Source organism: Hirundo rustica, chromosome 23 (assembly GCF_015227805.2).
Source record: "Hirundo rustica isolate bHirRus1 chromosome 23, bHirRus1.pri.v3, whole genome shotgun sequence".
Classification (NCBI taxonomy): domain Eukaryota; kingdom Metazoa; phylum Chordata; class Aves; order Passeriformes; family Hirundinidae; genus Hirundo; species Hirundo rustica.
The window spans coordinates 3124021-3137324 of record NC_053472.1 but is presented as its reverse complement, the minus strand read 5'-3'; the positions used below and the strand labels follow the sequence as shown (position 1 = coordinate 3137324).

At 64.2% G+C, this 13304-nt stretch overlaps 1 protein-coding gene across 5 annotated transcripts in view; it reads left to right on the top strand.

The window, feature by feature from the left end:
* The first annotated feature begins 674 nt into the window (after window positions 1-674).
* The window catches only part of IGSF9B (immunoglobulin superfamily member 9B), a 39368-nt gene continuing 26738 nt past the window's right edge, over window positions 675-13304 (top strand). For all 5 annotated transcript variants that reach the window (XR_005703955.2, XR_005703956.2, XM_040085294.2 and 2 more), the window contains exons 1-5: window positions 675-753; window positions 8385-8582; window positions 9809-9955; window positions 11427-11578; window positions 12659-12776. Coding sequence is in view for 3 of the 5 variants with exons in the window: in XM_040085294.2 (XP_039941228.1) it covers window positions 690-753; window positions 8385-8582; window positions 9809-9955; window positions 11427-11578; window positions 12659-12776 (679 nt within the window). In the remaining 2 variants the exon portion in view is untranslated. The remainder of the gene's footprint in view (window positions 754-8384; window positions 8583-9808; window positions 9956-11426; window positions 11579-12658; window positions 12777-13304) is intronic.

The window sequence follows — 13304 nt, the reverse complement described above, 5'->3', positions numbered from 1 at the left end:
GACACTATACCGGTACAGGGCACACCTGGGGACAGGAAGGTGGCGCCGAGCCGGTACAGGGGCACACCTAGACACAGGGAGGTGACACTATACCGGTAACAGGGCACATCTGGGGACAGCGAGGTGACCCTGATCCGGTCCGGCGACACATCTGGGAAGGGGAAGGCGGCACCGAGGCGGTGCGGTGGCGCGTCTGGACGCGGGGAGGTGCCAGCGAGGCGGCGCGGGTGCCCAGGCGGGCGCGGGGCGGTGCGGGTCCCGGCGGGTGTCCGTGCGGGGAGGTGACCGTCCGGGCGGAGGTGACCGCGCCGCTCCCGGCAGTGCGCATGATACTGCGGCGCAGGGGCCCCGTGCGCGCCAACCCACCTTGAACCGGCCCGGGCCGCGGCGGCGGCCAATCACCGCCCACTCCGCCGGGGCGCGGCCAATGGGCGGCGGGCGGGGGCGGTGCCGAGCCGCTAAAGGGCGCAGGCTAGGCTGCACCGCGCGGCGGAGCGCAGGTGCGGCGCGGCGCGGCGATGGGCGCGGGCATGGGCGCAGCGGCGGGCGGCCGGCTCTGAGCCGCCCCTCCGGCCCCGCCAGCCCCGCCGAGCCCTGCCCGGCCACGGCCGGTTCGGCCCGGCCCCGCCCCGCCCCGGCCGGGCCGCCCGGCGGGCGGAAGATGCTGCGCACCGGGGGCCGGTAGTACTATGATTTGGTATGTGGCCGCTTTGGTAGCAAGTGTGCTCGGCGCCCGCGGGCTGCCCGTCCAAGGTGAGTGCGGCCGCGGGGTGTTCTCGGCCGGGGTGAGCCCGGGAGGGGCGCGCCGGGGTCTGCGGGGAGGCGGCGGGGCCGCGTCTGCGTGTGTGTCGTCTTCCCCCTTCTCCCGGTGTAGCGGATGCGGCGGGGGGATGCGCATGGACCGGGAGGGATGCGCGCACCGGGGTGGGGGGCATCGCGTCCCGGCGAGAGGGTACCGGGAAGAGGCTGGGGAGGAGGGTAGGAGGGGGAACTGCGGCTGCGAAGGGGGTTTGCGGGGTTCGCGTTTTCCCCGCTGCCGGTGCGGGGACCGAGCGCTTCCCGCTGCGGCGGGGCGCTGGCGATTCCTTCATCCCCCGCTGCCGGGGGGAGCCGGGAGCGCCCGGCGCATCCTCCCTCCGCAGGCGCTCGGCGGGGTTGGCCGTGACCTCCCCGAGGGCAGCGGCTGCAGCTGGGGAAGTTCGGGAAGCCGCGGTGCGGCGGAGCCTCTGCCCAGGGGTTGGAAATTCCCTTTGGGAGAAGGCGAGCGGATGCGGGTCCTGGCGGGGGGGGGGAACGCGGCTGGTTGAGTGTCCTCCTTGATCAGGGATGGGCAAGCTTTTCTCCGCGTTCAGATTTCTTCTCTCATCCTGAGGAAGCGCCTGCGGCAGCTGCGGGGGGTGCGGGCAGCGTTTGCCCTTCCCTGCAAGGGTAGCCCGGCTGGGCAAGGAGAAATGCGGGAGGGATTCGTCGCCTTCCCCTGCAGCGCCCCGGCTGCGGGTTTGGGGGTGACTTTGCTCTCCCCCCGCCCCCCCCCGCCCAGGAGAGGCTGCCCTCCTTCTCCCCCCCACTGCAGGCTGGCTGCTGTGCTGTGGTAAACTGAGGCACGGGGTTGTCCAAGGTCAGGACGGAGACGGCAGCAAGGAATAACCCTCATTTTCCTACTCCGGCTTCTTTCCCCTCAGCTGCCAGCCCCCTCCCACTCCTCCGAGCCGTCCCTGCAGGTAGAGGGGAGCTGCCTGCCGCTGGTGTGGCGCCGTCCCCCATTTCTGCCGCTGGTTCCTCACTGGGCACATGGTTATCCCTGCGTCCCGGTGGTCCTTACCCGGGATGAGAGCCTGGAGCCGTGCCCCGGGTGTCACCCACCCTGCCCGCGGGGATGCGGTGGCTGCCGGCAGCAAGCGATGCCTGGCCGGCAGCCACCGCCTCTCCCCTGCCCGTGGTGTGGGGGGCGCTGCCTCGGGGGCACGGGTGGGCTGGGAGGGGACACATTCCGGGGTGCTGCAGCCCCCCTAATTCACAGCGCTCCTCGAGCCCACTGGGTCACATTTGTGCCGTGCCACAGTCACTTGTCCTCCGCTCCTGGAGGCAGGGGGGTGTGTGTCAGGACGGAGCCGTCCTCTGGCGGGGGTCGGGATGGGGCTGCCCCATTTTGGGGGTACGTAGCCCCTCTTAGTGAGCCGTGGCCGGCTGCTGCCTGCCCGAGCTGCGTGCTGCAGTGTGGTGGGGCAGCGTTTGCAGCAGCGCCTTGCACAGGGATGCTCTGCCGGGGAGAGGAGCAGAGCAGCGCGTTCGGCATCTGGGAACTTGGAAATACCCTGGAGCCGCTCGGATGGAGCTGGGGAGCTGGTGCCGGAGTGGGTGGGTGCCGGGAAGCCCCGGCACGGGGGTGCTGTGCGTGTGGAGCAGCGTGTACGTGATGAATGAGCGTGCCGTGAGTAATGCGTGGGTGGGTGCCGGGGGAGGGGGTGCTGCGGGCCGGCGTGGCCCCCGCAGGGGCAGGGAGCCCACGGGAGTCGCCCCAGCTGCTGCAGCCCTTTGGTCCCAGCACTGTCCCGTCCTCATGGGGAGTTGTCACCCTGCATTGCTTGGGGACGGGGCTTCGGAGGAGAGCTGGGGCTCACCGTGTGCCGGTGCCCTCGCTGGGGCTTTTCCTCTCGCCGTGGCCATCCTCCCACACCACTTCCTCTTTGCTGAGCAGAGAAGCAGCGGTGCTGGCCCTGGGCAGCCTTCTTGCCTGGCTCTCCGAGGGCTTTCCAGGCGTTAATCGGCTCAGAGAGGGAAGGAGGGTGCGTTATCCTCTCTTATGGCATGGGGGAGGAGAGCCAGGACGTGACCGCGCCAGGAGTGGGTGTCAGAGGAGGGATCCGGCCTCCTGGCATTCCCAGCAGTGCCGTCACACCGAGGGGCTTTTCCTCTCTCTCCCACGAGCGTGACGCTGTGGCACCACGCAGTGAGCGGGGATGCTCGTGGATCCGGCAGGAGGGTTTGCAGAGGGAGGATTCGGCTCTGCCAGCCCCGGGCGAGGGCTCCTTGAGGAGGTTCCCCGGGCACCGCGGCGGGCGATGCTCCCGGCGCTGACCTTGGCCGGTTGGAGTGGCTCGGCATGGCGGTGCCAGCGCTGCATCCCCTGCTCGCTCCCGGCACGGAGCTCTTGGGTTTTGCCTCTTTGGCTCTGGAGGAATCTGGACCGGGAGCCGCTGGATTTGGCACGTGCGGCTTTGGCCCCGCGCTCTTCTGGCAAGGGGATGGTTTGGCACCGGGAACAGCCGAGGGCGTTGGCCGGGCTCCCATTTCCATCATTCCCTGGAGGATTTCTGCTCCTCTGGACCTGTTGGATGGGAGCGCGCGGGGCAGGGAGGGACCTGAGTGTCTCGAGCGATGACTTGGCTTGCCTGTGGGTCCTTGCGGCGATGCTTTGCTGGCTCAGTTGCCTTTTACCTTGGAAGACGCAGCTTTGCTGGTGCTGGCTGAGCCCTGCAAGTTCCTCTCCAGAGCTGTGGCAGGGCGGCACAGCTCCCGTTCACCTCTGGTCCTCCGTCTTGGAGGTCGTGCCTTCATGCTGGACGAGGAGCCCTGCAGATGGGCAGGCAGTGGGTCCAACCCCATGCCGTGCCAATGGAGGAGTTCTTCCTTCTCCTTTCCCCTGCGGTAGGAATCTCCCGAGCTGGGAGCCCTGAGCGACCAGCTGGCCTTTGGAAAAACAACTCCCTTCCTCCCGCTCCTCCATGGAGAGGCTGGCGTTGGTGGGAGGGCTGCCTGAGCCAGGAACAGCGTGATTCAGGAGCTGCTGGCGGGCAGCTCGGAACTCTGCCTGCATCCCAGTTTCCTGTCAGAGGGCTGCGAAGGCATTAGGATGGTACCCGCTGCTCCACTGGGGAGGGTGGTGCCAGCCTGCACCGGGGTACTGGTGTGATGTGGGGCCGGGCTGGGGGCACAGCAGCTCTCCAGCTGTAGGAGATCTCCTCTGGGATGGGTTTGGTGCTCCAGCTCCCACCACAGCTGCTTGCTCGGCCCCGTGGTGCACAGAGGGAGCTCACGGGGAGCTCACAGGTAGCTGCTGGTCGTTGCTGGGAGATGATGCCTCCCACGAGGCAGCTGCCAACACCGGATGCTCAACACCGGGCTGGTGGCGATTAGAGGGAAAGGGAACAAGGGGTACCCAGGTAGGAGGAAGTTGACCTCAGGGAAGTAATTTTCTTTCCTGCTCCATCCTCTCAGAGCACCAAGCTGCGCTCCCACATGCTTGCTGAGCCGCTGCCTGGCCAGGCACATTCCCGCTTGTGCCATTCCAGGGAGCGAGGACCCCCTGTGGGGCAGCATCCCATGCATGCATTCCCCTTGGAATGCCAGGGCAGCTGCCTGCCTGCCTGGGGAGAGTGGTGGTGGTCCCACAGGACATCCCTTGTACCCAGGAACGGGGTTCTGAGTCCCCATCTCACTGTGAATGGGGCACCAAGCCACCCCTCGGAGCTGCTAATCCTTCTCCTCCCTGGCCCCGCGTGACCTTGAGGCATGTCACTTGACCTGCGCGTCGCCCTCCATCCATCTGGAAAATCGGGTTTAAAACGCAGGAATCGCACTGAAAGCCCAGATGCTGCTTTCCAGCTGGGGGAGGGGGTGAGGGCTGCACTCCCAGCCCCAGGGCTTCCCCCCTTCAGGGGACAGGCAGATGCTTTTGAGGGGCTCTGGATACCCCAAGACAGGCTAAGGGACTGGTTTTGTAATGCGGGGTGCAACCCCTGCTGAGATATTTAGGGGGCTACAGAGTTGGGGGGCAGGCAATGTCCCAGCACCCCACACCCTGCCCTGGCAGCGGGGGTCCCTGCAGCACGCTGTCCCTGGCCCCCACCCTGGGCTGCAGTCGCGTCCCTCTTCATTTCGTGGCAATGGCTGCCTGCTCTCCTTCCCTGCTGGCCTCCATATGCCACGCTGGTGGCCTTGTCCTCAGAGATCCCTGCCATATCCCGCCTCCACCGATGGGAGCGGGATGTGTCAGAGCACATCTTATCTCGGCTCACCAGGGAGGAGAGGTCTGCAGGCTCCGGGCCTTGTGCCTGCTCCCTCAGCTGCCCCCATGGGGGCACAGGGCGGGCATGAGTGCCTGGGCTGTGGGGCAGCATTGGAAACGGATAGTGCTGCCTCTGTTAGTGGGCTGCAAGGCAATGGTGGGTCAGGACAGGATGCCCTCTCTGCCCCAGGGCATGGGAGTCCACTGTGCCGGGCAGGAAAGCTTTCCCAGGCGTTAATTCCTTTGGAAACCCCTCTGCCATGGCCATGTCCTCACAAAGCACCTGCAGGAAGGGTCCTGCTTCAGTGAGTGACGCTGCATGCCTTCAGCTTCACTGAGCCCTGTGGCACCTTCCACCTCTGCCCTCAGGACTGGAGGATCTGGATGCCCAGATCCAGGTGAGGGTCTCCCTGTCCTTGGCATCGCCATCCTGGGGAGCCCCGCGGTGGCACCGTCTCGGTGGCGGCAGCCTTCCCTCCTCTCCCTTTGGGATGCTGTTCAACTCCACCTCCGCATCTTGTATTCTTGCCTCCTGGCACGCGGCGTGCTTTTATTTTTCCTGGATCTGCTTGGATGACGAAGCCTGTTGATTACTTGTTTTTCTTTACGAGGCATCCCCCAGCTTCACGTGAGCTCCTGCACCGAGGCGGATTCGGGGTTCGCGTCCCTGCCACCGCTCCCTGATGTTGACCCCGTTTCCAAACCGCAGATTCAGCCTTGAAACCTCTCTGAACTTGGCTGGGAGAATCAAGTGGGTTTAAAAATACCCCGTCTATTTGTGCTCTGTTTCTTCTGGCGTCTGCGGGTTGTTTTCAAGCGTTTCCCTACAAATGTGGGGGTGAGAAAACACTTTGAATCGAGAGCTGCAGTCTCCATTGCTCGCTTTCTTCAGGTTCTGGACTTGGAAGGAAAACCTTGTCAGGGCTGGGACCGCAGAGTTGTGGGTTGAGAAGTTGAGGAGACCCAAAGAGGGCTTGTGAGACATCTCCCCATTGCTTTCCGGTGCTCTGGAAGTGGGGACAGGAGGGCATGGGGCGGGTGGCAGCTGGGGAGAGCCGGGGGCCGGGTCTCCGCCGTGGCTGCCAGTCGGCCGTGCGCTGGGGAGGCGATGCTCAGCCGTGCGTGCAATTCCCCACCGGCCTCTCGATCAGACACCGGCGCTGCGAGCTGCTGGGGATGACCTATTTTCCTGCACCCGGGCAGCCCTGGCCAGGCGTGGGTCCTGCGGAGCGGCTGGCTCGTCCCCTCCCCGGGGACGTCACCCACTGCTCTGCCAGGGAGCCAGTCAGGGCATCCTGGCGTGATGTGACTCCCTGGCGCCCATCCCCGAGGTGTCTGGGTGGCCTCTTGGGAAGCGAGCTTGCTCCAGCTGGGCAAACATCAGCATTCCCGGCTCCAGTTGGTGGAGAGGTGCTGGAAACCAAGATTCCGTCTTGGTAGCCCAGGAGCTGCAGCGCTGGGGTAGGTGGGGGGCTCGGGAAAGGGGTTTGGGCGCTGCCGCTTCCATCTTCTCCTGCTGGTGGGTCGAGGGTGTCACTCTGAAGGTGACGAGGTGCCGGGGACCTGCTCGCTGGGTCGAGGCGGCCGAGGAAGCGCGTCCTTGGATGCTCTTGAGCACTCAGCACGTGACAGCTCCGTCCCCGATCAGCGCAGCAGGACCACGGGCAGGGATGGGGGCTCCCAGCCCTGCGGCGCAGCCCCCCTCACCCTCCCGCATGGGCACAGCGGGGTCAGGACGGCTTCTCACAGCTCACTGCCGGGGTGGCAGGGGAGGGCTGACACCGTCCCTGCTGACAGGGTGCGAACGGGAGCTCATCGGCGATGCGGCGCTAACGAGGGATGGATGGAAAAGGTGCAAGAGCGTTGTCGAGGCGGTGCAAAGCAAAGCGTGTGCGGGGGCGTGCGAGCGCACCGCACGTGTGTGCCCGGCCATTCCCCCCGCCCCGCCGGGCTCCGGGCGGATCCGTGGCCGTGCAGGACCCCCAGAGCGGGGCCGGCTGCCTGCAGTGGGCGTGCAATGCAGCATCCGCTCCTTGCAGATGGCTCACGGCTCTGCACCCCGGCGTCACCCGCCCCGCCGCCGCCAGCCAACCCTCCCAGTCAAAGAGCCACCCGTGCCCGGTTTGCCGGTGGCGTGGGGGCTGAAGACGCTTGGGTGCCCATCAGGCCGTGACCCTGTGCAGGGACACACCTTGTGCGAGCCGCGGCCAGCCCTGCCCGCTGCCCTTCCCGCGGGGACGCTGGGCTGGTGGCCCGTGGGGTGGCACATCGCGGGCCTCTCGCCGGTACGCGCTTGTGCCAGAGCCAAAAATAGCCGGTGATGCTCGGCTCCCGCGGCGGGGAAGCGGTGATGTCACTCGCCGCCAATCACCGGCGGCCCCGAGGAGCAGCGCGGAGGAGTGGGAACGTGCTTCCCCGAGCATCCCTCCCCGAGCATCCCCCCCAGCACAACCAGCTGCCGCGGGTGCAGGAAAACGGGAGGCCCTCCCTTGATGGGAAGGGCGATGTGGGTCTAAACCCAGTTTTGGGGACCCCCTCTGTTTGGCTTTCCCCACAGCCGCGGGTTTCCCTCTCTCTCTCTCTCTCTCTCTCCCTCTCTGAACGCCGTGCTGAGGATGCAGCTTTGCTGCTGCTGGCGGAGCAGGATGACGCCAGGCTGCAGCGAGCAGGGCGGCACAGCCGGGGTGGAGCAGCCTCGGAGCCGAGACCAAAGTCCCCTGTAATTACCCGGCTGGGAGGAGCAGGGTGACAGACCCGACGCGCAGGTCGCAGACGGGTTTCAGGCTTGGGGCTCTCGGGGATGCCCCAGGACGTGTGGGCTTGGCTGGAGCGTGGCGGCTCCGGGTCCCAGCTCACCCTGGCACGGGTGGGACAGCTGGGTCCGTGGGCTGGCACAGCAGAGGTCAGGGGTCCCTGCATGCTGTCCTGCTCACTGGAGGATGCAGGGCCACAAGCTAAAGCAGCCTTTCTCCTGCCACAAGGATGCAGGGTGGCCCAGATGGTGCTGCTATGTGGGGAGCAGTGCTAGGCATGCTCGGTGCCCCTCAAGTGAGAGCAGGGGTCCCCAGAACCCCTGTGGGGTCACGGGGCATCACCCTTGCCCTGGTGCAGAGGTTGGGAAGCTGTCCTGGAGCACTGGGGCACTGATGGCCACTGTCCTGACTCCTGTGGTAGCCCAGGGTGGCCTTGGAGCTGAGTATACGGGCTTGGGACCTCCTGTTGTTTTTGGAGCAAGGGTGACCCACGGGCTGCTCTTGTTGGAGACAGACGGCTGGGGATGAGCAGTTCTGCTGCTGTTGCTCTCCTGGGCATCCCGGTTCGATGCTGGGGTCCAGCAGTGGGATCAGCCACAGATTCTTCCTTTGCCCCCTCACAGGTGCCCTCGGCTCGAGGGAGGAGCCCGAGTTCGTGACCGCTCGCGCTGGCGAGAGCGTGATCCTGGGATGCGACGTGATCCACCCGCTGACGGGACAGCCCCCTCCCTATGTCGTGGAGTGGTTCAAGTTCGGCGTCCCCATCCCCATCTTCATCAAGTTTGGGTTTTACCCTCCCCATGTCGACCCAGAGTATGCCGGTGAGTGCTGGGGGCGCAGGGGGACGAGGGGAGGGCGCCGGGTCCCGGCTGCGGCACGGCCCGGGATGCGCGGCTCCGCTCCATCCGTTCCCCCGTCGGAAACCGCGCGGGCTCTGCCTCTCGTTGCTCGCTTTCCACCCAGTTGGTTTTAATTAAGCAGCAGCGTTAGGAAGCCAGCTGGGCTGCGTGGGACGGGAGCAAGCGAGGCAGAGAAACCCGGGGTGACGCGTGGTGGCGGTGGCTGCTGCTGCCGCCGCTGCGCCCCAGAGCAGCTGTGAGCCCAGGGAGGGATGCTGGGGGCACCGTGGGGATGGAGCCAGGGCCACGTGCTGGGCGGAGGTGACAGGTTGGAGCCGCAGAATTCCTGTGGCTGCTCGCCAGTGTGCTGCCTGTGACACGTGGCCGGTGTCCTCTGGTGGGATCTGTGAGCTGGAAACCAGCCCTGAGAAGGTTGGCGTGACAGGACTGACCCGTTGTGGTGTCCCTTTCCCCGTGGAATGCTGTCCTGGGAATCCTCCCTGGGTTTTGTGGGATTCTCTGCCCAAATAGCTCCCTAGGAACTGCTGCAGCAGGGAAGATGCACCAGCCCAGCTGAGCCTTGCCAAACTCAGCTCAGTTATGCGTGATCCCACTGCACCGGGGTGGAGGCTTAGGCTGCTTTGTTCCTGAGCCAGTTTTTGGTGCTGTGCACAGGGTCAGCTCGGGGCTGCCCTGCTTACCGGGAGACTCCCAGGTGGGGAAAAGCTTTGGGGCACGCCTGTGTGCCGGCTGTGCCGCCGCCAGCCCCCGGCTGGGAGCAGAAGGCCGGTGTCGCTGCGGGCAGACATCACTCGAGGCACCTTGCCTGGCCCTGGCAGCTCGGCTCTGCCGTCCCCAGACGGGCGAGTGTGTCACCAGCCTGGCACCACCAGCCTGGCACCACCGGCTGCAACCGCGCCGTGCGGCTCAGCCAGCCCCAAACTGGGACGGTGCCCACACAGGGATGGGGTGTGCCCTTGGTGGTGTTCTGGGGGCTGCTCTGGTGTCAGGTTGGGGGTGTCCCCTGCAGTGATGCCCTGGGGGCTGCTCCAGTTTGGGATGGGGTGGTCCATGCTCTGGGGGCTGCTCCAGTTTGGGATGGGGTGTCCCCTTTGGCCACGTGCTGGGGTCTGCTCCAGTTTGGGAGCGATGGTCCAGGGGCTGCTCCGGTGTTGGGGACACGGTGCCAACGCTGTGCTCTCCCACAGGCCGGGCCAGCCTGCACGACAAAGCCTCCCTGCGCATTGAGCAGGTGCGCTCCGAGGACCAGGGCTGGTACGAGTGCAAAGTGCTCATGCTGGACCAGCAGTACGACACCTTCCACAACGGCAGCTGGGTCCACCTCACGGTCAACGGTGAGCGGGGCGGGGGCTGCGGCATCCCTGCCGTGCCAAAACGGGATTTCTGGTGGATGCCAGAGGTCTGGTGGATGCTGGGCCTTGATGGCATCTGTGCCTGGCAGACACGCGAGCCTGAAGCCATCCAGGCTGGTTGCTCCAGCCAGGGCGTGACTTCAAAAGGGACAAAGTTTTATTAGGGATTCCTCAGTTTAATTACATGGAGCTTGTTTAAAGGAGAGACATCAAGGTCCGGGGCTGGGAATGAATCTCCTCTCAACAAACAGATCAGAAAATCAAATCTTTGTTTTCTTGCAATTCAGATTTTCTCAAATTACTTTTTCATTTTATTACGGCTGTATATTAAACTAATTAGCAAATTGTCATTCTCCGCATCAGGAGAGAGATCTTTATTTTTAGCCCAGCAGCAGCGCTGTGCCTCTCCTGCTGCAGCGGGGTGGCTGGAGAGATGCGGCCACCGACAGCTCCTCGCTGGTCTTGCCTTGACCTTGTGCAATTAATTTAACCTTTGGGGGGATGGCTGTGCTGTGGCACAGAGCAGAGCCACCTAATTGAGCCCAATTAGTGAGCGGGAGCTTTGCAAGAGGGGCCGTGCAGGCCACCAGCCCCATCCCTGCCTGCTGCCCTGCCTGCCACTTCCTGCTTTACCCCAGGCTGCTAATGAGCTCCGAGGGCTTGGGAAGGAGGGCAAGAGGAGGAGGAGGAAGGAGGAGGATGGTGGTGCCTGGCTCACCTCTGCCACGTGCACGGATCCTGCAAACCGCCAGCTGGAGGGGCTGGAAAATGGCTCCAGATGCCCTGTCCCTCCCCTTGGCAAAATGGGCCAGTTTTGGGGCTTTTATGCAGCACGGGGCGTGCAGGGGCTTAATAACAATATAATAACCATAATCCTCCCAGCCCGGGGAATTATTTTTAGGGCGAGGGCTGTGGCTTTCCCCCAGCGCATTACGATGCTTAATTTTCTTAAGGGGGGAAAATAAAAATCATTTGGGGAGAAACAAAATATAATTCCTTTTCTTTTCTTTTTTTCTTTTTTTCTTTTTTTTTTTTTTCCCCCAAGCAGATTAAATTGCCAACCTGTCTTCCTCTAAAGTGGGCTTTAACAACCGCGGGTAATTAGGGGCGGGCTGTAATCCTTGCCAGCCTCTTTCATCAGGAAGGAGCCTTTCGATCTGCACTGCGGTGTTTTCCCATGTTTTGACAATAGCGAGTTAATGTGCTGCGGGGTGGGGGGAGGACGTGGTGCTGGTGGGGAGAGCAGGGGACAGGGCTGGGGTGCCGTGTGGCACCTCTTGGTCGGTGTCCCCAGGGACACTCCGTGTCCCTGCAGCCCCGTTTGCCCTGCCGTGGGGATGTGCAGGGTGTCCCCAGTGTGCAGGCAGCAGCTTCCCCTGTGTCCCCGTGTGCCCCCAGACCCGCCGTGGCCGCGGGTGACCCGGGGGGTCACGGTGGTCTCCTGTGCCCGCAGCTCCCCCCACGTTCACGGAGACCCCGCCGCAGTACGTAGAGGCGAAGGAGGGCAGCAGCGTCACCCTGACCTGCATGGCCTTCGGGAACCCCAAGCCCATCGTCACCTGGCTCAGAGAGGGAGACCTCCTGGGTGCCAGTGGCAAGTACCAGGTAGGTGGGGGAGGGCTGCTCTGGGGGCCCCTGGGCTGGGAGCTGGCAGGGACATTGCTGACAGGACCACGGTGGCGGCGGCTCCGCCGTGCCTGGAGCCAGCCGTGCTTTATCAGCACTTCTCCTTGGTGAGATGCCCATTTTCCCCCACACCATCCCTGCTGAGCAGGAGCCTGTAACGCTGCCAGCCCTTGGGGGCAGGCTGGAGACCCACCCCGTGCTGGGGACAGCCCTGCTCCTGCACCTGACCTGCTCCCCGCGGACCCAGCCCAGGGGCCGAGACCCCGCAGCCTGGGGTAGTGTCCCCCCGGCAGGGATGGATGCAGCAGGGCTGGGACAGGGGAGGGTTGAGCAGGGAGGATTTCCCCTCCTCCCCTCCCCTTCAGGACCCTTTTTGCATCCCAGAGGCTCCCAGGCAGAGATTCCCCCCTGAGCTGTAATTGGTAAATCAGGCATTGGAATCAGCGCAGGCACTAATGAGAGTAATTAGGAATCATTTGTAACTAATTGAAATAGAAGGATGAGGCAGAATGAGGTGGGGGGGGGAAGCCTGGCTGGGAGGCCTCCCTGTGCACGGGGGTGCTGCTACCCCAGAGGTGACAGTCCCTTGTCCATCGTTCTGCTGTGTCCCCAGGGAGAATCCATCCGCTCCTCTTCCAGATGAGAGGTGGCTCCACAGAGAGGACAGGGGCTGAGCTGGGCTCTCCCCCTCATCCCCCAGCAGGTCCTTGAGGGGCAGGGAATGCTCCAGCAAGGCTCCTTGGGAAGCTCCAATGGCGCTGGGGCGCTTGGCAGGAGCGATTTGGAGCCTGCTGCCTGCCAGTCACTTCTGGGAGATGAATGCGCTGGGATGGTTATTTATTTATTTCATGATTTTTATTTTTTTTTTCCTTCCCCTTGGCGTCGAGCAGAAACGCGTGTGTAGGTTTATTAATATCCCAAGTCTTGCAGAGCGGGGAAACCCGTCTCTCATCCGGCCCTGAAAGCGCCGGCAGCTCTCTGCCGTGGGAAGCTGGGAGGGTCTTCCCCCGCCCCCCTGGGGGCCCCTGCCCACGCTCCAGGGTCTTCCCTTGTTCCCAGGTGAGCGACGGGAGCCTCACGGTGCTCTCGGTCAGCCGGGAGGACAGAGGTGCCTACACCTGCCGGGCCTACAGCATCCAGGGCGAGGCTGTGCACACCACGCGCCTGCTCGTCCAAGGTGAGACCTTCCAGCTCCTCAGCATCCCCTGGCAAGCCAGGACAGGGGGATCTCCACATGCCACAGGGCTGTGGTGTCACCCTGGAGCAACCTTCAAGGCCTGGCTTGGTGCTGGCTGCCCCATGGCTCCACATCCAGTTTGTAGGATGGAGGAATCCGCTTAATTGGGGCACGGTAGTGGCCGTGCTGATGAGCGGCTGGGCCCTGATGGCAGCTCCGTTTTGTTTGGGAAGCGGGGAAAAGATTGAGGCTGTCATGAAGCGCCTCGTCAGACAGCGGTGATGCATGACAGGCATCCTGCTCCTTGCTCCCTCTCTTATTAAATAAATCTTTAATTAGGTCAACAGCTACCGGCAGAGAGAGGAGCACAGGGTGTCCTCTGCTCTGCTTTTGTGGCAGTGGTGAGCTGCTGGCTCCTGGCAGTCCTTTCCCCCTGGATTTTTCCTCTGGGTGATACTACCCTCCAGGAGTGCTGAGGATGAAGGGAGGCTTGTCCTTGTGTGCCCTGGGAGAGCCACCATGAGTGTG